Here is a 24,601-nt window from a genome sequence, read left to right on the forward strand (position 1 = left end):
TTCATTTGCCAGTTGACTTCCCAAATGGTTGCAATGGCTGAGGCTGGGTCAGGCCAAAGGCAAGAGGCCAGAACTCCATCCACATCTCCACGTGGGTGTCAGGGGTACAAATAGTTGGACCATCTTCTGCTGCCTACCTAGGCACATTAGCAGGGAGCTAGATTCCCGTGCAGCAGCCTGGACATGAATCAATATTCTGACGTGGATGCTGGCCTTGAAGTCAGCAGCTTAGCCCACTGTGCAACATGGTGGCCCCATGTCTTTTTCATTCTACATTCATAGCAGGTAGTGGCCCAAGTAGTTGGGTGTGTAAAACCCACCGTGGGGATCTGGATTGAGTATCCTGATTCTCAGCTTTGATCTGGCCCAGCCCTGATGGTTGTGGTCATTTGGGGAACAAAACAGCAGATAGAAGTGTGTTCTCTCTGCCTCAGATAAACAGTAAAAAATCTTTGAGGCATTTAGAAGTAGGTAAATTCTTTCTCTAGATGTTCTTTATATATATATATATATATAGTGAAGTCAGATATACAGAGAGGAATAGAGACAGAGGAACACTTTCCATCCGTTGGTTCACTTCCCAAGCAGCCGCAACAGCCAGAGCTAAGCTGATCCAAAGCCAGGGTCCAGGATCTTCTTTGATGTCTCCCACACAGGTGCAGGGTCCCAAGACTTTGGACCGTCCTCGACTGCTTTCCCAGTCCACAAACGGAGCAGGATGGGAAGCGGAGCAGCCAGGACTAGAACTGGCACCCATATGGAATCCTGGTGCGAGGACTTTAGTCACTAGGCTACCTTGCTGGGCCCTCTAGATGTTTTTGATTCTAAGTCTCAATTCTAAGAACTTAATTCTAAGTTCTTAATTCTCTTAAGTCCCATTTCCTACAGTCTTTCCAGGTGGGTTCTTACTGATAATTACTTTTGTCAAAAAACAGGGGTTAAGTAGTGTTAAAGAGATTGTTTATGCTGTAGAGCTTCTCTTTCCTTTTTTTTTTTTTAAAGATTCATTTATTTTCGGTGGGTCTCAGGACGGGGCCTCTCATGCCACCACATGCACGTGGTGAGCTGTCCCTAGGCAGCCAGTGTGCCTTTTGGCGCCAGGCGCCTCCTCCTGGCTGCCCGGCCTGGACCTCTGGGGTTTTGGTTATTTGAATCGCTGCTTAGGTAGCTCCAGGTTGAACCCACAGTGCTTCTAGGACGTGAATCAATGCTAAAGATTCCCAATGACAGTAGCTCTTCCTTTGAAGAACTTGTAATCACTTAACAATGTTGACCACCAAATACCAGTCCATGCAAAAGCTATGGCTCTGGCCTTGTGCAGCACAATCATATCCTGTTACCTGACATGATGATGGATCAGCAGAGGGGTCACATTAAGCAGGGCCATGACATTAACTAGCATTTGAGAACCATATCCGCAGGTAGATTCTGTGGGGGATGTGTGAGCCAAACCCTGTGGAAATTCTAGCCCCACTGGTTAGCTCAGAAGTTGGGGTGGTGATAGACTAAGCTAGATGTGACCAAGGAGCCTGCCATCAATCACAGCTAAAGGAACCCACAATAGTCTGGACTGGTCAAGGCAGCAGCACCCGAAAGTGCATCCTGAATAGGGTGTGGGGTGGGTCGGGCTGCAACGTTCACCAGCTCATACAAGGCCAAATGGAAGGCCAGACTTCGCCGGACACTGGCCTAAAACCCAATGGCATGTATGAGAACTGGGTCTGAGAGTGGATCAAGTGGAGGAACTTGGGAAACTCCCTTGGCAAGTCCTAGCTCCCACTGGTGAACATGTGCTCCAGACCTGGGGGTCGGACAAGCTGGGCAAAGTAGCTCCAACAGCTCTCTAATGTGTCAGTTGGTTATGGAACAGGGTGGACCGGGCAGGACTGAGCAAACCTTAGCCCACAAGTGAAACTAGAGACCAGGATGGAGCACAGGTCATGCCAAGCTAGGCTCTTGAACCTACTGGTCTGCGGGAGCCAGGAACGCTAAACCACAGTGTCTTAAGGCAGAGGTCAGGACAGGTGAGGGGCTGAGCCAAGCTGAGTCAGAGCAACCACTGGTATGTGCGTGATCTATGGCTGGGAACAGACCCGGTTGGGGAGCTAAGGGGACACCCTAACTGGGTTGAGGTTCCCACCAAGGGGCGCATGGGCTGGAATGGGGGCTGCATTCTGATCAGGAAACGGTTGTAGTCTCCCTTGGCACAAGTGTGGACTGGGATTGGATGCACCAGGACGGGCCAGACTCCAACACCGTCTGGTGTTCTGGAGGACCAGGGTAGATGTGGGACGGACTCGGCAAGGTCTCAACCCCTACTGTGCCATGTGTGAGCCATATGTGGGTATGACGAGCCATGGCTGGGCTGAAACATCCAACAGTAAGAACCAGATTGGGTTGAAGGCCAGTCAGGAAAAGTTACTGTTCCTGCTAGGACAGGAGGTGAACTGAGTAGGGCTGGCTCATGGACCCCTTGGTATGCGCAAAATCTGGCATTGGGAGAGGTTCTGATAGAGTAGCGTGGGCAACTCCTTTGGCAGGACACAGACCCTGCAGGTAAGCGCAGGAAACATGATAGGAAACAGCCCAGAACAGGCCATGGAAAGTTTACCCACAGGCATACATTTGGCATGGGTCGGGGGCAGACCAAGCTGATTCAGTTCACGTCATCCACTGGCAAATCCAAGCACCAAAACTGTGGGTCGGGTCGGGTTCGGCCGCAACAAAAACTAGTGCACAATACGGAATGCCAAGGTGAGGTTGCCTGTACCAGATGTGACCACAGCGCCCAACCAGCATGCGTGAGAACCAGGAAGGAAGGGGGCAGAGCCGGCAGGGGGAGTAAGGGATGGTTCCCTTGCCGGACAGCTACTCCCACTCTAGCGTGTGGGCTGGGATGGGGGCAGACCAGACCAGGCAGGGCTACAACACCTGTGTGCCTCATGTGGATTAGATCAGGCAAAAGCCAGGCTGGGCTGATTGTTCCTACTGGTGCAAACAAAATTAGAGTGGGTGAGGGTTGTTTGGGCTTAGCCACAGCATCAGCTGGCAGAAGCTGGCACTGGGGGCTAATTCTGTCAAGTCAAACCACAGAACTACCTGGAGAGTGCATAATCCAGGAGTGGGAGAGGCCTAGGAGGGAAACAGTGGGCTCTTCCCTCTTGGGTTACCACTTCCACGGGAGGGCACAAAAACTAGGACAGGGGCTGGGGTGGCTAGACAGACACCAAACAGCATCTGTGTGGGCTGCATAGTGGAGCTGGTTAAAGGGAATAAAGCTTTAATACCCATTGACATGTACGAGAGCCGAATGGGATGTGGGACAGAGTGGACTACTGCTACACATACTGGCAAACCAGGGTAGGGGGCGGGCCTGGTGGGGGTTATTGTGGGTTGCTCCAACTAGGCTGCAGCTCCCACTGGTTGATGTAAGGGCCAAGTATGTGCTGGGTAGAACCAGGCTGGACTGTAACACCCATTGGTTCCAGTGGAAGTCGGGGCTGAAAACAGAACCAACGCAGCAATTGCAACCACCAGCTGATGGGGCGATGTGCCGGGCCCTGTGTTTATTTGCTAGTACTTACAAGAATCTCGTCTAAGAACGCCTCAGACAAAGTTTCTTTGGAGATCTCCCCAATCGAACTGCCGGACTCAGAACCCTAACCATGAAAAGACAGAGGACAGAACAGGTCAACCAACCACCTCAGCTGTATGTTGGCAGCAAAATACGGGGCAAACGGAGACTCTATGATGGACTATGTCAATCAGTGGATTCTTCAAAGACCTCATAGTGCTTGGAGTGGCAAGATTGGCAGTAATTCATAACTGGTGAACTATCAAAACCACTTGAGCAAGTATCTCGGAGCATGCCCTGTATCTGGGACCTGGGGAGGGTGAGAAATTGGGTGGGCCTTCTCCCTTAATACCCCCCTTTAAACATGAAGGAAACAATATGGGAATAATAGTGTTACCCACTTTCCTATAGCCCTTGAACCTTTTTCCCGTAATTAACTATGTAAAGATTGTCAAAAATATAATAGAAATAAAAAAATAAAGATGTATTTATTTTCATTGGAGAGACAGATTTACAGAGGGAAGGAGAGACAGAGAAAGATCTTCCATCTGTTGGTTCACTCCCCAAGTGGCTGCAACAGCGGGAGCTAAGGCAGTCCGGAGCCAGGAGCTTCTTCTTGGTCTCCCGTGGGTGCACGTTCCCAATGCTTTGGGCCATCCTCTACTGCTTTTCCAGGCCACAGGCAAGGAGCTGGATGGGAAGTGGAGCTACTGGGCTAAGAATCATCGCCATATGGGATCCTGGTGCTTGCAGCTGGAGGATTAGTCAGTTGTGACATCACACTGCCCTGCTTATTGTTAATGGACCTTGTGGCTCTTTTGTAGGGGGCTGATAACGAATGAAGTTTCTCAGACTTGACTGAATCTCTTTTTTCAAAGGACATAGAATCTATCCAATGGGAATATCCTGTGGGACAACTGAAACTACTCCAGGAGGCTGGGTTGTGTCAGTCTTTATGTCTGTCTCAGAACTGGCACATTGGTCAGTGATTATTGAAAGACTAGGGACAGGGCTTTGAGCAGGAAAGGGGTCGAGCGCTGTTGAAGGGTAAGGGAAGAAAACTGCGTACTAGAAACATTCACTGCATCTGGTCCCTCTTCTTCCTTTGGAACTTTTTCTTCTTGATTTTTTTTTTATCTGTTTTCCTGAAATCTATTCCTAAAGTTTGTCCCTATTATAACAAGCTAGGTTTTATCTGCATTTCTGGAGATTTTCTTGTAAAAATCCCTTTATCTGATGGTCACCTAAAACAGGGTCATTTATTTGTAGCTATAATATTAGCATCTTCAGGGTACTGACAAGTCATTCAGAGTTCTTTATTATGTTTATTATGCCATGTCTTCAGTGTTTAGTATTTGAGCAAATCATCACTGTACAATTTTTTCATGTTAGTAATACTTGGTGTGAATCAGAATCCGTAAATTAACCTTTATTTTTCCATTCTCTAATCCAATCCCTACTTTCAGCAAAACCCTTCTGCCACCCAACTCCCAAAACCTGTAGTCCTTTCGTTTAAAATAAAAAGAGGAAAAGACACTATAAAAGCATCTTGCCATCTAGAGCTATTTAAGATGTTTAGAATATTTTTTTTTAAAGATTTATTCATTTTATTACAGCCAGATATACACAGAGGAGGAGAGACAGAGAGGAAGATCTTCTGTCCGATGATTCACTCCCCATGTGAGCCGCAACGGGCTGATGCGTGCCAATCCGATGCCGGGAACCAGGAACCTCTTCCAGGTCTCCCACGTGGGTGCAGTGTCCCAATGCATAGGGCCGTCCTCAACTGCTTTCCCAGGCCACAAGCAGGGAGCTGGATGGGAAGTGGAGCTGCCGGGATTAGAACCGGCGCCCACATGGGATCCTGGGGCGTTCAAGGCGAGGACTTTAGCCACTAGGCCACGCCGCCGGGCCCAGATGTTTAGAATATTACAATGGATTATATTCACTGTAATCTGCAGGTCTGTTCAGTTTGAAAATCTAATATGTTAAGTTTATGTAGAAACCATATTTTTGCTTTTATCTTTAGATTTGATGCATTTTTTTTTTTTTACTGAATCCGTAGGAATTAGAGAGCTATATTCCTGGAATGCCTTCTTAAGATGAAAATCTCAGCTTCACAGTGTCCAGTCATAGTGCTGTGGCCTGTTAGGTGGCACTGCTACCTGCCATGCTGGGGTCCCTTATGGGCACTGTTTCTTGTCCTCACTGCTGCTTTTTCCATCCAGCTCCCTGCTAATGACCTGGGGAAATGCATTGAAATACGCCTAACTACTTGGGCCCCTTGTGCCCACATTGGAGATCTGAAAGAAGCTTTTGGCTCCTGGCTTTGGCCTGGCCTGGCCTAACCATTGCAGCCATCTAGTGAGTGAACCAGTGGATGGAAGATCTTTGCGTCTCCTCCTGGCTGTAAAATCTGCCTTTCCAGTAAAGATAACTGAAGTCTTTTTTTTTTTTTAAGTCCCACTGCTGTGGTAACTATTTGTAATACTGTGTTACACATTCTGGTCAGTAGGCCCATAATGTGGTCTTTGCTGTTGTATTTCTTTATCTTCACTAGGAATGTATCCTCTTTCTCTTGGTGACCTGGTTCCTTTGAGCAGAGCTGAAGTAGTATTAAGACCTTGTATCTTCATTTCCACATTACTTTTCAGTTTGTTGTGTTGAGGATTCATGTCTCATTAAACTCTTTGGTGCATTTTTTTTTAAACAAATGCATCTTTTCATACTTTCAGTTGCACTGTTACTTTCCTCCTGCCTCCCTGTAGTTTTGCGGGAGTTGTAGGGAACACTATAGTCAGTGTCAGTGCTATGAGGAAAAAGTTAGTGGGCAGGCGGCACAAGACTGTTTTGTTTCTAACGTTTGCCTGTTGTAAGTGGCTTGTTCCTTGTGACAGTTCGAAGTTAGAAAGCAGTTTGCGTTGACTGCTGGTTCCTGTTTCAGATATTCACTGTATTTAGTTTTCCCTGATAATCTCCATATAGGTAGAGTACAGAGAGATGGATGAAAGCTTGGCCAACCTCTCAGAAGATGAGTATTACTCAGAAGAAGAGAGAAATGCTAAGGCCGAGAAGGAAAAGAAGCTTCCCCCACCACCGCCACAAGCCCCACCTGAGGAAGAAAACGAGAGTGAACCTGAAGAACCCTCTGGTGAGTTACAGGCAACAACCGCAGTTTTGTTTAATCTCAGGAATACAAATAAGTGGGTTTATTGCTCTTCTACAGTTATCTGTCTTCATATTTGGTTTATATTGTGATAGGCTGTTACTGTAAGTGTACATATATGTTTATCTATAGAAATATATGTACTTACAGAGGTACTGATACTCTTGGAATATATGTCCATGTGTAGGAAGATCATTGGAGGAAATGCTTGTTGAACACTCTAGAGGATTACTCAGTGAGATCCACATGGGGGCTTTTTTGTATTAATGACTTGCTATCAATGAGCTTTCTTATTTTCTATACAAAAACATACTTTGATGGGTTTGCCCCAACCCCATTGCCTTCCAGCAGTTGAAATTTACCAGAACAGTCTTACCTACATTTGCTGGGTTTAAACTGTGTGTTTAGCTAACTGTTTTTCACTAGGGAATGTGGGGGAAGAAGTGTTGTATTTCGATTTTGGGACAGCTGTGTTGTGCATTGCCTCAGGCTTTTATTGGAACTTGCTCTAAAATAAGAGGAAATTAAATGGGGTGTTAGGGTGCTCTTCTTCAGACTTCTCTTGTCAGTGGGCTTCTCAGCAGAGACTTGAGGAGTGTGTGTGTTCATACTGTTTTCCTAGGATCATCAGTGTGCTGATACTTCCAATGAAGCTCAGAGGCTTCCATAAGTCGTTGGTTAGCTCTTCAGATTTATCCTGTTAGATTGGCTTAGCTGAATCTGTTAACTTGAATGATGGTCAGATCATTTTATTTCATTGTTTTTACCAAGGAGATTTTTCTGTTATCAAATTACGTGATCATTTTGTGTGTGTGTGTGTGTGTGTTTAGAAGAGACATGTAACAGTATTGATGTGAGAGACCTGTTTTGGTGAGAATTAGCTCGGAAGTGGGGAGCTGGGCCTCAGCCAGCATTCCAGTGTGGGCTGTTGGTGCCACCCACTCCCCTACAATGTCTGCTCCTATTTTTTGTTCTTAATTGATAAAATTACATATTGTGTTCAGCATGATATTTTGAGATATATATATATATAGTGGAATGACTGAATCCAACAAGTTAACATTGCCTCATTTATTTTTGTGGTGAGAAAACTTGCTCTTTTTGCCACATTTGTCAGTAATATAAACTAGAGTCATCTTGTTATGCAGGGTATCTTTCAAAAATATTTTATTTCATATAAAAGCTTTTTTTTTTTAAGTTGCTTATTTGCCTGCTTGTGAGCAAGAAAGAAAAAAGAGTTCATATCCCTTGAATCCTTCCCCAAGTGTCAACAGCCCCAAGGCTGGGTCAGGGCAAAATCCAGAGCTGGGAACCCAGCACAGGTCTCCTCTGTGGTGGCAGAAGTCCAGCTCCTGGAGTCCTGGCCACTACCCTCCAGGCTGCTCGCTAGCAGGAAGTTGGAATCTAGTCGGTGCTGGGTATCCAACCCCAGATCTCAGTGTGGGATGCAGGCTCTGTAATGAGTGTTGCAACCAGCCAGACACCTTCCCAGAAGTTGTTTTTAAATAATCTCTTTCACCACAATTGGATTTTGGAAATGTTACATTAAATATGAGCGTATGATTTTTTTTTGTTTGTTTCCTGAAGCAGTTTCAGATTCTTCTGTTTACCATTTTTGACCCATTCAGTCAGATATTTGGTCTTTTGAGAGGATTAACTACACAGTGTAGGATTTCATTTCATTGATTCTTGTGTTTTGCCTTTTATTAAGACAAAATAGTAATCTATTTAGCTGAGCAGCTTTATAGTTCCCGTGCATCCTTTGTGCTGGCATCATTGATTTGATCTAACCTGTCATGAGGTGCTGTATCACAGGATACTTGGTGTTGTTTGTCATTTGCAGAGTGACACTTTGGTATGAGGATCAAATGAAAAAGTGGGAAGTCCGTCTTTGTGTAAAGGTCTTGTATTAAACACAGCTGAATTGGGAATTGTGTGAAATGTTTTATTCAGAAACAAGTTAGTTCAGTTTATGGTTTAGGTATATATGAAATACTACTTTCAGACCAACTGCTTATGTATAGTAGCCCATTTATAATAGTGTATTATGAATTAGGTAATTCTTTAAGGATCTGGAACTAATGAAGAGGCATGTCTTTGTAAAACTTTAAATTAAACTGTATTTAATGTTTTATGATAGATCATGAGAAAAATGGTACTTAGACATTCTCTTTTCCTCTAGTGAATAGTAGAACTGAAATGCATGCATCAACCTGATTCGTGCATCAGCTGAGCTATAGCCAGTAAGAACTTTTTTTGCTGTATTAGCCGGTCACAGAGGTGTAAAACATTTGAAGATAGGTTACTTTTTTGCTTGTGTTGGTATTTTTGCATTTTAAGTGAAGAAAGAACACCACCTCTGGCTGATAAATCACAGGATGTTGTATTTTCCCCATAGAAGCATGGGACTAAGCTATCTTGGCAGTGGAGCTAACCTGTTTTGATAAACTTTCAGAAAAAAGGGAATTTGGAAACTCATTCATCTCAATATTGTCAGATCTGAAATATTGTATTTTTTTTAATAAAGGAGTGCCAGAATAAAATTTAATGTTTAAAAAACAGGTACTAATTTAGAATAAAGTGTTTGTTATTAGCCACCCATTTGTGTTGATAGCTGGGGCAAGAAAACATAGCATCTGACACGGAAGCTTGTTGGGGAACGTCTTAACAAATGAACTATATTCCAAGACTTAGCAAGGATCAGGAAGATTCCCATATGGAAGGTAGAAGGAAATGGCATGTTTGAAAAAGTACATTCTTGGGTCCGGCGGCGTGGCCTAGCGGCTAAAGTCCTCGCCTTGAACGCCCCGGGATCCCATATGGGCGCCGGTTCTAATCCCGGCTGCTCCACTTCCCATCCAGCTCCCTGCTTGTGGCCTGGGAAAGCAGTCGAGGATGGCCCAAAGCTTTGGGACCCTGCACCCGTGTGGGAGACCTGGAGGCGGTTCCTGGTTCCCGGCATTGGATTGGCGCGCACCGGCCCGTTGCGGCTCACTTGGGGAGTGAATCATCGGAAGGAAGATCTTCCTCTCTGTCTCTCCTCCTCTCTGTATATCTGACTTTGTAATAAAAATAAATCTTTATTAAAAAAAAAAAAAGAAAAGGTACATTCTTTCCATTGGCTTCTGAAACCTTTGCTTTCCTGCCTAGCTTAGAGTTTTTAATTCTCTTGAAAGGAATCATGTTACTAAGCTTCTCACTTTTTCCTAGTGATGCTATTAAAGGTCCAGGTTGGTACATTCTTCAAGCATAACAGATTTTCTCCCTTCTAGACCTTAAAAGGGTATTTAAGTTTAGCGTTTTGGTGTTTTTTTCAAAAAGGTTTGTTTGTTTGAAAGGCAGAGTGACCAAGGGAAAGAGAAAGACAAGAGACAAAGATTTTCATGTGCTGGTTCACTCCCCAAATGGGCATAATGGCCAGCACTGGGCCAGGTAGAGGTTGGGTCCTGGAACTTCATCTGGGTCTCTCACGTTGGGTGCAGAGGCCCAAGCACTTGGGCCATTTTCAGCTGTTCTCCCAGGCACATTGGCAGGGAGCTAAATTGAAAGTGAAAGCTCTGGGACTTGAATCAGTGCCCATTTGGGATGCTGGTATCACAGTGGGCTGTACTCTCTATACCACAAACCTCATGCTGACCCCTATAATTATGTATTTTAAATATCAATGTAAGCTTGCTATTGCTGTTCCAATTGAAATACTTACATTTTATTTTAGATAATTTCATGGTGTGTACTGAATAGTTTAGTGGTGTTACATTTCTTCTGCTCTGCTTTGAAGGAGGCAGGCTAGTTTAGCTTGTCTCTAGAAGTTCAGTTTACTTTACTTTGAATTTCTTCTAACTGCTATAGTTTATTCTTTTGCCAAGAATTTTAATCAAAGAGTTAGCAGGCAAGCGAGGCATTAAGAATAGCAACCGTAGGGTATTTTTAAAGTCATCTCTCACTACAGAAATGAAGTTATAAGGTGGTGATAGTTACTAATAACCTGTTGCCTTACTCAGGATTTTTTTTTAAAGAATATTTTATTGGAAAGTCAGATTTACAGAAAAAAGGCGAGAGAGAGAGAAAGGGAAAAGATCTTCCATCCGCTGGTTTCCTCCCCAGGCTACCTCAATGATTGAGCTGAGCCAGTCCGGACCCAGGAGTGTCTTCCGGGTCTCCCATGTGGGTGCAGGGTCCCAAGGCTTTGGGTCGTCCTCCACTGCCTTCACAGGCCACAGGCAGGGAGCTGGATGGGAAGCAGAGCACCTGGGACATGAACCGGTGCCCACATGGGGTCCTGGTGCATGCAAGGCGAGGAGGACTTTAGCCACTAGTCTACCACACTGGGCCAGTTTTTTTTTTAAAACTTAAGAAAGGTTAATTTTTTTATTTTGAAAGTCAAAATGAGGGGGAAAAGATGGGGGAAAGAATCTTCTGTCTACTTACTCACACTCCATTGCAGTGGCCAGTGCTGGGCCAGGCTGAAGGTAGAAGCTTCATGTGGATCTCTTGTGGAGGAGGAGGAGGAGGTGGAGGTAGGGATCCTAATTCCCGGGCCATCTTTTGCTTCTTTCTCCAGGCTGCTAGTAGGGAACTGGATTGGGAATAGAGCAGCTGGGGCACAAACCGGCGCCCGTGTGAAGTGCTGGCTGGGGTTGCATGCCGCAGTTTTATGTGTTCCTACAAACATCTGCCCCTCAACTCTTTGGTCATTTGTCCTGTTGACCACTAATTTTTTGAAACCCTGACTACCTCATGGCCATGAGACTAGATATTTGCAACTCTTTTAAATCTCTTATTACTACCAGGCTAGTTTAAAGTCTTTTAACTTAACCTCAGTCTCAGAATTTCTGAGTTTTATTCTGTACTTTCTATCTTTAGAATATTTCTATTTAGCTTTAATATTCTATATTCTCAGATTTCCCATTTTCTTTGTGTTAAGTCTCATTTTGAAGTTCTTTTCTTTCATCAGGTTTGATGTAGAGCTGTACGTCTTCCTTTGCACAGCCTTTTCATGTTTTGCACTTTGTTCATTTCACCTTGTGATTTGTGACCAGCCTTTTTTTTTTAATCTATTTAGATTTCATATCCAGTATTTCAGTAGCCTTTCTCTCTTCCTGTTATTTGATACCAGTGTCCAGATCAGTTGAACTAAAATAGTACCCATTTTTACCTTTTTTCTACAGATCACACAGGCTTTTATCTCCCTGCCCACTTTACTATTAATTTTAAATTTAGAATGGCCAGGGCGGGTGTTTAGTGCAGTGAGACCCTCGTTAGGATGCCCATGTTCTGTGCTGAGTGCCCGGTTCCAGTCCTGGCTCCTCTGCTTCTGATCCAGTTCCTGCTGCAGCAAGCCTGGAGGCGGGAGGTAGTGACTTGGGTGCTGGACCCCTGCATTCTGCCAGCCTCAGCTGGCTCCACCCAAGCTGCTGCAGACACTGGGCTGTGAATCAGTGGACAGAAGAGCTTTCTCAGTTCCCAAGTCTCTGCATCTAAAATAAAAGGAAAATAAATAAATGCAAAATTTAAAAAAGAATTCAGGATGGCTGTTTTTTTCCTGTTGCCTGCTTTCCCACTCTTCTTTCAGACCGTCTCTATTAAATCGGTGCTTAATGTTCTGGACCATAGTGGTGGTTTCACTGGCTCCGAATTTCTTTGGATTTATTAAAATATTCCCTGCTTCTCAAAATCTGTGTTACTTTCTTTGCAATTTTTAAAAATCTTTTTCCCCATTGGATTAGCATTTTGAAAGCAGACTCACCAGCCCCCTGCTGATGTGCTGTCTGCCCATGGGAGACCCCGAGGAGCTCATGGCTCCTGGCATTGGGCTGGCTCAGCTCTGGCCGTTGTGGCCAGGTGGAAAGTGACTTAGTGGATGAAAGATAGCTGTCTCTCCAACTGTCTCTAAACCTGCCTTTCAATAAAGATGAATAAATCTTAAAAAAAAAAAAAAAGAGCATCTACTTCACTACATTTTGTTTTTTATTAGGCGTTGAGTAAACATCAAATTAGTGATACTATTAAATAAACTCAACTAGTCCATGAATACAGTGGATGCTTGTATTTTCAAATATGGTTTTAACTTTTGGAATGTTTTTCCCCTCCTTATTTATCAGGTTACATTGAAATCAGTAGTTTGACAGTCATGTTTATTTGGTAAATTTGGTCATTTTGATAAGTTAGTATTCTCTTTAAAAATTGTTCCTTCCTAGGAGAGTCAAGTTTCTTGGAATATTTATATAAGTTACCAATGTGAATATGATTCCAAGAAAGTAGTCAAAATGAGAATCTATATTCCTGGACACAGTGAAAGAATGGTATTTTCACCTCTGTGTTTGCCAGATAAACGTGTTTGAAAGTCAACATACTTTTGGTGTGTGTGTGAGAAGAAGTTTCTTGCTTATTTGAGCATGAGGGGACACCCAGTCATGTGACTATAACTGAACTACCTCATTGGGACAAGATTTAGAGGACAACTGAAAGACAGTTATGACAGATTAAGTAAAAAATAACTTGTAACTTGGAGAAAATTGTGCAAATAACTGTTTACAGTGTCTACTAAGGGCTTGAGGATTTTTAGCTTTTATTATTTGAAATGACAGCAAAAATTAGTCTGTGGTACCAAAGCCAAGGTGATGTTAAAAAGTTGCTCTTGAATATTTTCATTTTCTGTCTTGAATGTGTGCTGATGACAGGTAGGTGGGTCACCTACTTTTCTTTGTGCCTCTGTCAGAGGCAGGGTCCCAGGCCTGGAAGACCCCAAAAGCAGATGAAGTGGCACTTGATCCATATTCGGATCAGAGACAGTAAGTAGATGGGCAGAAGTTAGTTTCCATGTTTGTGAAGAGTTGTGGAGACGTGTAGGCACTTTTCAGTATTCAAATGTACTAGGGTTAGAGAGAAAATAGTAATTTTATTCCATTTCCCCCCAAACAAGCTAAACCTTCATCAAGCCACAAGATAAATCTTGTTCCCTAACTTAATTTTAAGCATTTTTTAAAAGATTTATTTATTTTTATTACAAAGTCAGATATACAGAGAGGAGGAGAGACAGAGAGGAAGATCTTCCATCCGATGATTCACTCCCCAAGTGAGCCACAACAGGCCGGTGTGTGCCGATCCGATGCCGGGAACCAGGAACCTCTTCCAGGTCTCCCACGCGGGTGCAGGGTCCCAATGCATTGGGCCGTCCTCGACTGCTTTCCCAGGCCACAAGCAGAGAGCTGGATGGGAAGTGGAGCAGCCGGGATTAGAACCGGCGCCCATATGGGATCCCGGGGCGTTCAAAGTGAGGACTTTAGCCGCTAGGCCACGCCGCCGGGCCAATTTTAAGCATTTTGAAGTTTTGTTTTCCACCATATCTTATGTTGCATGTTTATATTATCTTCTGCTTGAGTTCTTACGAGGCTTCAATAATATTTGAAGTTTTCATTTCCTTTTTGATTTATTGCTGTTATAAGGGATTCCTTGTAAAATTGTCATGGTGTTATTGAATATTTTCCATAGATTTGATTGTTGATAGATAACATCTTTGTAGGAGTTTTTGTAATGCCTTTTTTCAAAAGCAGAAGAGAAAGACTCCTTTGCTTTGCTCTGCTTTCTATGCAGGTTAACGTTTTGAGACTGAGTCAGGAGTAAGAATATACATTTCTGTTAGGTACCATTGACTCAGAAAAAACATTCAAAAACTACCTGTGCGTTAAATAAAACAGCTTATTATATGACTTGGATTTGGAGAGGGAAGAAACAGATATAAATAGGCAATTTAATTAATTCAGACTTAATGACTAACTTTATTTTTTTGTGATATCTTATTCAGTTTTTTTTTAAATATATTTTATTGTATTGTTGTTGACAATCTTTACATAATGACTAACTTTAAAGTACCTTCTGGCTGACATTATCCCATTTTTAGTAGTGTTATGGTGCCTTCATGACAAGGTTTGTTACCTAATTTTTGCCAAATCAGGAACATAATTAAAATTGCTATTATTGTTCTGAAATGTTACTATTGAAAATTATATTTGTTTAAGTTGATCTGAGCCCTCCTCTTCTTACCAAATATAATTCAGTTTTCTGGTCTAGCTTGGCTCAATTTATGTATTTATTAAAGATTTATTTATTTATTTTGGAAAGGTAGATTTACAGAGAGAAGGAGAGACAGAGATCTTGCAGTTGCTAGTTCACCCCTCAAGTGGATACAGTGGCCATTGCTGAGCCAATCCAAAGCCAGGAGCATCTTCTGGGTCTCCCACGTGGGTGCAGGGTCTCAAGGCCTTTTGCCGCCCTTGACTGCTTTCCCAGGCCACCAGCAGGGAGCTGGATGGGAAGTGGAGCAGCCGGGATTAGAACCAGCACCCATACGGGATCCCAACATGTGCAAGGCAAGCATTTAGCCACTGAGCCATAACGCCAGGCCTTTAAGTCAGATTTTAAATTGTAGCCTGCCTTTTCAGGATGTTTGCAGATTGGATTTGGTGATTTGAATACATCTTTTCATGATTAATATATTCTTTTTTAAGGTCTATAAGCAACAAATCATATACCTTGTGCTTCTCTGAGAAAGCTGAGCTCTAGAACCTACAGGATTCTTTAAGAAAAGTGCATAATGAAGTAATTGTAGTGTAAGATTCAAGGCCTGACTCGATAGCCTAGTGGCTAAATCCTTGGCTTGCATCTGCCAGGAACCCATATGGGTTCCAGTTCGTATCTGGGCTGCTCCAGTTCCCTACCAGCTCCCTGCTTGTGGCCTAGGAAAGTAGAGGATGACCCAAAGCCTTGGGACCCTGCACCTGCATGGGAGACCTGGAAGAAGCGCCTGGCTCCTGGCTTTGCATCATCTGCTAAGTACCAGCCTTTGCAGCCTCCTCTGGAATGAACAAGCAGATGGAAGATTTTTCTCTCTGTATCTCTTCTCTCTGTATATCTGCCTTTCCAATAAAAATGTTTTTTAAAAAATCAATCCTACATTTAAAAAAAGCCATATACTTTTTTAAGATTTATTTATTTTTATTGGAAGCTCCGATATACAAAGGAGAGGAGAGAGAGAGAGGAAGATCTTCTGTCTGTTAATTTACTCCCTAAGTAGCTGCAGCAGCCGGAGCCGAGCCAGTCTGAAGCCAGGAGCCTGGAGCTTCTTATGGGTCTCCCACATGGGTGCAGGGTCCCAAGTCTTTGGGCCGTCTTCCACTGCCTTTCCAGGCCACCAGCAGGGAGCTGGATGGGAAGTTCAGATGGGACATGAACTGGCACTCGTATGGGATCCTGGTGCATGAAAAGTGAGGACTTTAGACACTAGGCTACCATGCCAGGCCCACTATATACCTTTTAGCAACACATTTTAATGTCATTTTCCATATTTTTTGTATCTAATTATTGTCATATACTTGAGGATGTCATTTTAAATTTCATAGATTTTGGGGCCTGGCGTGATAGCATAGTGGTTAAAGTCCTCACCTTGCATGAGCTGGGATCCCATATGGTTGCCAGTTCTAATCCCAGTGGCCCTGCTTCCCATCCAGCACCCTGCTTGTGACCTGGGACAGCAGTAGAGGTCAGCCCAAAGCCTTGGGACTCAGCACCTGCGTGGGAGACCTGGAAAGAGCTCCTGGCTTTGGATTGGCTCCACTCCAGCCGTTGCGCTCACGTGGGGAGTCAACCATCGGACGGAAGATCTTCCTCCCTGTCTCTCCTCCTCTTTTTATATCTGACTTTGTAATAAAAAATAAATGAATCTTATTTAAAAAGAACTTTAAAAAATAGATTTCATAGATCTTTAGAACTGGACGTTGAGATTTTGAACCATCATCTAGTTCATTCACCAAATGCCTGCAATGGCTGCAGCTGCAATAGGCCAGAACCGAGAGCCAGTAAGTCTGTGTCTCCCATGTTAGTGGCAGAACCAATCGCCTGAGGTGTCTCACTGCTGCCACCTAGTTGTGAATCAGCAAGAAGCGGAAAGGCATATTGATGGAGCGTGTGGGTGTTTCAAGCTTATCTTAACCACTAGACCAAGCATTGCCCTGGGGTGTTCTTACAGTAAGGAGTCCTGTTCCAGCTTGACCTTATTGCTGCCTTTTTTTTTTTTTTAGGGTAAAAAGTTACAAGGACTGAAGGGAATATTGAGGAGAAGCCCCACCCAGTCTCCCACCTACCCCAGGTCCCGGATGTAGGGCACGCTCTGGGAACCTTGCTCAAATGGTCCCGGTAGTCCACCAGTTATGCATTGCTATTGCTGCCTTTTAATTTGAAAGGTAGAATAACAATTTGATTTTTACTTGGGATGTATATTTAAGGAATCCTGTCTAGGTTTGGTTCGTTGAGAGGTGCTGGTTTAGTAGCTTGCAAAAATTGCCCCGTAGTTTCCCCATAGTGTGTTCGTGGCTGGACTCAGCATCGTTGTAGCATCTATCTTGAAAATAGCTTGGATATGTCTATCCTGGTTTTTCAGATTGAATTTTTTAAATTCAAGGTATATTTCTATGTATTAATCAATAAGAGACATTTCTCAGCAAGACTAAGTGTGTAGCTTGACAAAGTAAGCTCCCCCAGGATCTTCCCTGTCTTCCCGCATTCCCTGACAAGTATGTGCCTTTTTATTTTTATTTTTTTGAAAGAATTATATATATCTATATATGTATATATATAGATATATAGATATATATATATAGAGAGAGAGAGACAGACACAGATCTTCTATCTGCTGCTTTGTTCTCCAGATTCCTGCAGTAGCCAGGGCTGAGTCAGTCTGAAGCCAGGAACCAGGAACCTCTGGGTTCTCTGTGTGGGTGTAGGGACACAAATTGGGTAGTCCTCTGGTGCCCTTGTGGGATGCTCATGTTGCAGGTGGTGGCTTTACCCTCTAGGCCATGGTGCCAGCCCTTAAGTGTGTGGTGTGTCTGCAGTACTTGAGACATGACTATAGATCATCTTAGAGTGTGTTTAGTATTGGTTTATTCAGCCCTGGCGGTGTCTGCTATGTAGAGGAATGCAGCCTCTTTTAAAGATGAATCTTTTTGTTATACGTTCTGCCTTGAAAAGAAGGGGAGAGATTTTTTTTTTAATTATCTTTTACTATCTTGCACACAGGAAAATATGACTTATGAAAAAACTTGCACGGGCCTCCAGATTTTTCTGTACCAAAATAAACTTAATTTTCATGAACTTTTTTGAAATACTACTATATATTTTTAGATGGAAGGTTGAGGTAGAAGGCTACTGAGTTGATACTGAACTGTTGTAAGTGTAGGTTCTAGAACCTGATTCTGATTTCCCCCTTTTAAGACTCCAGTCAAGGGTTTAGTGATTAGAGATACTGTGTACTTGTTTCACTACCTTTGAACAAGAATCAGTATGTACAGTTGAAATTTCCTGACCATAGTTTGGAAAATTATGATGTAATTTTTTAGCCTTGAATCCAGAAAAAGGACCACTCTGAATATGGGTTTATTAGTTGGTGGTGAATTCTTGAGTCGCCAACTATGAGGCCTTTATGTCCATATATTATCTTACTTTATGGAGTAAGGTCCCTGAGTTCTCCTCTTTCCTTCCACAGGGCAAGCAGGAGGACTTCAAGACGACAGTTCTGGAGGGTATGGAGACGGCCAAGCATCAGGTGAGGGTGGCGTTAGATGCTTGCCACTTTGCAGCAAGAGCCGCCAAATCAGGGATTGATGCTTGCAAGTTTTTTTTTTTTGGCTGTGGTATCCACATTTTAGCCAGAAGTGCAGGGGAATTTGAACCCTCAGGACAGAGTAGTGTAATAGGAGAGAGTGTAGCCAGAACAGAGGCAAGCAAACCTTTTGAAAGTCTTCAGGCCGATCTCAGCCCTCCAATCTTTCATGTTTTTGAGGAGGCGGCGGGTATAGCAATCATGATATAAAAAACGCTTAGGAATCTTGGGACCTTTACAAAGAAATAGAAGAGTGTAACTGCAGAAGCCGTGAGCTGGAGAAGCTGGAGTCAGAGGAATTATGCAGGCAAGTGACATCTTTGTAGCCATGGTTGTTACAGGGTGTTTGGTACGTTTTTTTAGTTAACATTATGCAGTTAAAGTTTTTGAAATTCAAACATTTTGTTTCTTGTGAAAGTTATTTTAAAAATTACTTGAAATTCTTTCCAGACCAAACAATCTGAGTTTTTTTGCTTCTAGGAAAAGATAAAAATTGTGTAGGGGCCAGCAGGTTGGGATAGTTGGTTATTCCAGGAATCCATAGTAATAGGATGTATTTTGTCTTTTGCCTCTTGAAGTATATTTTTGTGTGTTCAGTGCTCAAAGATAGTTTAATCTGAGTAGGTATATTACTTCACTTTTGCAGATTGTTACTTTTAAACTGTTAAGTCCACTTTTGACTGTTGTAGTTTCATACTGAAGATCCAAGAAGTATATGTGTTTTACTCTTGAATAAAAATTCAGTGCGAATACAGCGGTTCCAGGAGAATGCAGATTCTTAGAAGTTGTTTAAATGCTGTGCCTAGGCTCTGAGGTGGATGATCAGTGCATGCTTGGAAGAGATGAGAATGTCCACTCCAGTCTGTTGGTATGGCAGATACATTTTCAAGAACGCTTTTTATCAAAGAATACACAGATCTTACATAGAACTGTTGAAGATGAGGGGAGACCTATGGAACTTTAATCGTGAAAATACTCTGTTTCCTTGTGGCTTCTTGTGTTTTTAAAATATTTGCTCTTTTGCTTAAGTAAACAACGTGGAATATTGCTGAATGAAATGGACTTTGATGTAGAAATGTGGTACTGAGTTGGTGTTTGCGGGAGGGTGGTGGCTATTCTGAAGTCTTCAAGATCTCTGTTCAGGTTTGTCATATTCAGCAGTGTGTGTTTGGGGAATGGTCCGCCAGGAACCTGCCCTGCAGTGTGACCTGTTTCTTCCCCTCTGAAGCCAGATGACCCTCATGTATATCTTGGGCTGAGGATCATATCTTGACTTACTATCAACTGCCAGATGATAAGTGCATGCGAAATCTTAGGAGGGAACTTGACATCATCTTGTCCAGGTTCCTGCCATCAAACACATGGATATTGAGTCTTCCCTGTTTTATGGGTTAGGACCTGGAAACTAAAGAAATTGACCTTACTTAAATAGCTATTTATCATGAATTGTGGAGGTGTGAGAACCTTGCAATCTTACTTTTTAATGCATGGACTATTCCTTATATTCTTGGAATCAGATTTAAATAGGCATTTACCCTAAAAATAAGAAACCTGGAGTTTGATTCTTTTTTTAAAATTTTTCTCCTTGCTGTTCTAAATTCTGTTTTTGAACTGTTATAGGACTTGTTGTGATACTTCTCTACTTCACTGATTTTAAGTTTTTTTAACTGTAGATAGCAACAGGCTTTTGTTTTCACTTTCCAACTAGAAATCTAGTTACAGTACCTTTCTATTTTTAGAAGTTAAAGGCAACAGTCATGGGGCCTTCTTTTCCTGTTAATATCTCTGTCACTCTAATCTGTAGATATTACCCATATCTTTTAAGACTTGGGGAAGTGATAGCGGGGAACAGAGAGGCTGCAATGTCATGTTTTCCTCTTTATTCTTCTCTTAGTTTGCCTTTCCTAGAAGGACTAAATCATTCCCTTGTATCTGCTTTGAGTGTTTTAACCAAGCTTGGGCCAGTGAGACACCATTGGAAAGGGCAGTTTAGCTTTGGCATCACTACATTCTGAGAAGTGATACTGGGGTTTGCTGTGAGAAGTGGCGAATAGGAAGGAATTGAACAGAAGGCAAGATTGACATATAGACAGCTTTGGAGCTTTTTACAGTTTAAGGTAAAATCTTTGAACCATTCTGTTTGTGCACACAAAAATGTTGAAAGTGCAGAACTTCAGAATTAGAAGTACTGTTAACTTTTTAAAAATAAGGTTATTGGTAAAGCCTACTGTATTCTAAGAGGCTTTTCCTCTAAAGGAGATACTTAGATTACTCAGAGTGGCCTGTTAGTCCATTTTGGAAATATCCTATAGGAATGTTTTGATTCACGTTAAGTTCCAGTTTGTTTCTTTTTATTTTGCAGGCTTTTCACTCTGATTTTGATAATGGTCTTTGTTCCTTGAAATGGCCTATTCCCCAAATGGCAGGAAATGATTATGGACTTTTTAGATGTTGCTTTTTTCTTTAAATATTGATATCGTATCAGAGTTCAGAGTACCTACTTTTTAGATACCACTTTGGAGTGAATTTTTAGCCTAACAAGTAAGACTCCTACGTTGCAGTGCCAGGGTCCTATTCCCAGCTCCGGCTTCTGCTTCCGGCTTCCTGCTGATGGAGCTCCTGATTGCAGCTGTGATGACCGAAGTAGTTGGGTCTCTGCCTACTATGTGACACATGGATTAAGTTCCTGGCTCTTGCTCCTGGCTTCTGCCTGACCCAAGCCATTGCTGGCATTTGCAGAGTGGATAACAGATGGAAGTGTCCTTTCTTGTTCTTCAAACATAAACTTAAACAGCAAAAACCCAGAGACAAAAAAATTCATAACTACTAAAAGAGGTGTGGAGAAGACGGAGATAGAGAATAATATTATTCCAGGCATACATTAATGTCACAACTTTTAGGTTCCTTAACTTTATTTGTTTTGAACTTTAAAAAGGAAAAAAAACCCACCCAAAATAGCAATAATTACAGTTACTTATTTGAGAAGAAGGGCTCCCATCCATTGGTTCAGTCTCCAGGTGCCTGCAGCAGCTGTGGTCAGGCTAGGAACTCAATCCCAGTCAGCCCTGTGGGTAACAGGGACCCAAGTACATGAGCCCACTACTTGCTGGGTGCACATTAGTAGGAACTGGGAACTGAGAGCAGAGCCAGGACTGGGGTCTCGAGACTCCAGCCAGGGTCTGAGGGTCCCAACTCACATCTTCGGTGCTAGGCCAAATACATGTGTAAAACCTGGGGTGCTGACGTGGATAGACTATGAAACTGTAATATACATTACATAAACATTCCTAATTGTTACAGTCTGAAATTTTCTTTTCTTTTTCTTAAAGATTTTATTTATTTTCATTGGAAAGTTAGATACACAGAGAGGAAGAGCCTCTGTCCGCTGATTCACTCCCCAAGTGGCTACAATGGCCGGAGCTGAGCTGATCCAGAGCCAGGAAGCCCCTGCCTCCTTCAGGTCTCCCGCGCAAGTGCAGGGTCAAAAGGATTTGGACCAGGCCACAAGCAGGGAGCTAGATGGGAAGTGGGGCCTCCAGGATTAGAACTGGTGCCCATATATGGGATCCTGGTGTATGCAAGGCAAGGACTGTAGCCGCTAGGCCACCTCACCAGGCCCTGAAAATTTCTAAATACTGGAGTTATAAAATTTATTTTATTATTAAAGATTTATTATTTTTATTGGAAATGATTAATTTACAGAGAGAAGGAGATACAGAAAGATCTTCTGTCTACTGGTTCACTCCACAAGTGGTTGCAATGGCCAGAGGTGATCCGAAGCCAAGAGCTTCTTCTGGCTCTCCCGTGTGGATGCAGGGTGCCAAGGCTTTGGGCAGTCCTCTACTGCTTTCCCAGGCTATAGGCAGGGAGCTGGAAGGGAAGTGGAGTAGCCAGGATACGAATGGGCGCCCGTATAGGATCCTGGCAGAATTAACCACTTAATCTCTTTATCTAGGTTGCAGGAAACCCAGTTCTGTCCCTGCCAGCTCCTGAGATCTCACTTGGCAGGAAGCTAGAATTGGCCACAGCTGGCAGCTGCAACAGGCTTCCTTAGAACCTTCCCTGTGAAGCCAAACATCAGCTCCAGTCAGTGTGTTTTGACAAGAACACTTGCAGTGAGAATCCAAATGTAACAATTTTTTTTCCCTACACAGTTTTTTTCTTTATTTATTTATTTATTATTTTTAAGTCATTAATTACATTGTGTTATGTGACACAGTTTCATAGGTACTTGGATTCTCCCCAAACCTTCCCACCATGGTGGATTCCTCCACCTTGTTGCATAACCACATTTCAAGTTCAGTTGAGATTCCCCCATTGCAAGCATATACCAAACATAGAGTCCAGCATCTTATTGTCCAGTCAAGTTCACAGTTTTTATAGCCTGTAGTTGAAAATGGTTTTTGGGTCTGGTGCGATAGCCCAGTGGCTATATCCTCACCTTGCTAGCATCGGGATCCCATATGGGCAGCAGTGTCCCGGCTGGTCCACTTCCCATCCAGCTCCCTGCTTACAGCCTGGGAAAGCAGTTGAGGATGGCCCAAAGTCTTAGGACCCTGCCACATGCATGGGAGACCTGGAAGAAGCCCCTGCCTCCTGACTTTGGGTCAGTTCAGCAGTGGGGCATTGTGTCCACTGGGGAGTGAACGAGCGGATGAAGATCTTTCTCTGTTTCTCCTCTGTTTACATCTGCCTTTCCAATAAAAATAAAATTTTTTAAAGTTTCTTGTAGCATAGTTAATTCTTAGTGACTGCTTATCATAAACATAGAAGATAGCTTAGTTCAGAAGGAAACCTTTTTGATAAGACATGGAGTTGGAGTTGATTTCTTGTTAATAGTATTATACACTCAGGACACACAGTAAAAAGCAACCTGTTAGGAGATTCATTTTAAATATTCAGAATTAATGTGTAGGTAATGTTCTTGATTTGTGAAATAAGCTTGGTTTCAGTTTTTATTTTTTTGTTTTATTTAATTTGCTTTGAGAGTAGGTAACTGGAGGCAGCATAGATACTTAGTTTTGGAGCATTTTGTGCTGTGGTTCCGCTGAACTCCTGATTGCAACGTTTCTTTTCTCCCCTTAATTTCATGCTCCATTTGCAAAAACATGGTTTTTAGAAATAATGTTTTCCCTAAGAAATAAGGTTGGGATTAGTTAATATAAAGATTTTTCATTTTGTTTGGGGATGTGGAACACAGTATTTATGCCATTATAAATTTACAGTGAAGGGATCATTATTTACAGTGAAGGGATAACCTTTTCAGTTTGTGAGAACAATGTTTCTTAGTTGAGCAATGAAAGAATTTTGCATTTTTGCTTGATCTTTTGTGATTGATTTCCCCCCCCGGGTAGTGTTTGCCATTTAAGTGTCTGTGAAAACAGATTGGGCTAGAACTCAGATAGCATTTTCCAGGTTAAATGTTAGCCTGCTCTGTTCTCATTCTCCTCTTCTTACTAATGACTTCTTGTTAACTTTTACTTCCACATTCAGTGTTTCTAATTCTTGTTTTGTGTGCTTTAAAATGACTAAGTAAATGGGTGTCTGGTACTTTTTAGGAACATGTAATTACTGAATTTTGCAATTTTTAAAATTGTGCCTTCTTGATATTTTTACAAAGTGGTAGTTAAGTAACTCTTTATACAGTGATCTTAGAAATACAAGCACAATATGTACAAATGTATTTCCTTTTCAAATTTTTGTTTATATTTACTTGAAAGGCAGAGAAAGACATCTTTTAATTTCAGCTACTGGAATCCTGGAACAGCTGGGACAGGACCAAGCCAAACTTGGAAGCTCAAAATTCAGACTGGGTCACCAGAGTGGGTTTTAGGGACCCAACCATCAGAGCCATCATGTGCTGTCTTCCAAGAGGTGCATTTAGCAGGAATCTAAAGTCAAGAGGGAGTCTGGCGCCATCACATAGCATGTCAAGTCTCTGCCTGTGGCGCCAACATTACATAGGGGCACACCTGTTTAAGTCCCAGCTGCTCCACTTCTGAGATGGCTCCCTGTTAATGGACTGGGAAAGGCCTATGTTCCTGGGCCTTATACCTACATGAGAGACTCAGAAGAAGGTCCTAGGTTTGGACTGGCCTAACTCTAGCTTTTGCAGCTGTTTGGGAATGGAACCAGTGGATGGCAGCTCGCTCTCTCTCCCTTCTCTCTCTGCCTTTCCAGTAAAAATAAATGTTAAAAAAATAGT

The 24,601-nt window shown here is 42.7% G+C and overlaps 1 protein-coding gene across 2 annotated transcripts in view; it reads left to right on the forward strand.

Moving 5' to 3' along the window:
• Window positions 1–24,601, forward strand: part of KDM1A (lysine demethylase 1A) — a 73,785-nt gene that overhangs the window by 8,816 nt on the left and 40,368 nt on the right. Inside the window, exons 2-3 of one of the 2 annotated variants that reach the window (XM_058676695.1) lie at window positions 6,560–6,725; window positions 18,280–18,339. In XM_058676695.1, coding sequence (XP_058532678.1) covers window positions 6,560–6,725; window positions 18,280–18,339 — 226 coding nt within the window. The remainder of the gene's footprint in view (window positions 1–6,559; window positions 6,726–18,279; window positions 18,340–24,601) is intronic. The other variant, XM_058676701.1, reaches the window with a different exon arrangement.

Source organism: Ochotona princeps, chromosome 2 (assembly GCF_030435755.1).
Source record: "Ochotona princeps isolate mOchPri1 chromosome 2, mOchPri1.hap1, whole genome shotgun sequence".
NCBI classification, from domain to species: Eukaryota; Metazoa; Chordata; class Mammalia; order Lagomorpha; family Ochotonidae; genus Ochotona; species Ochotona princeps.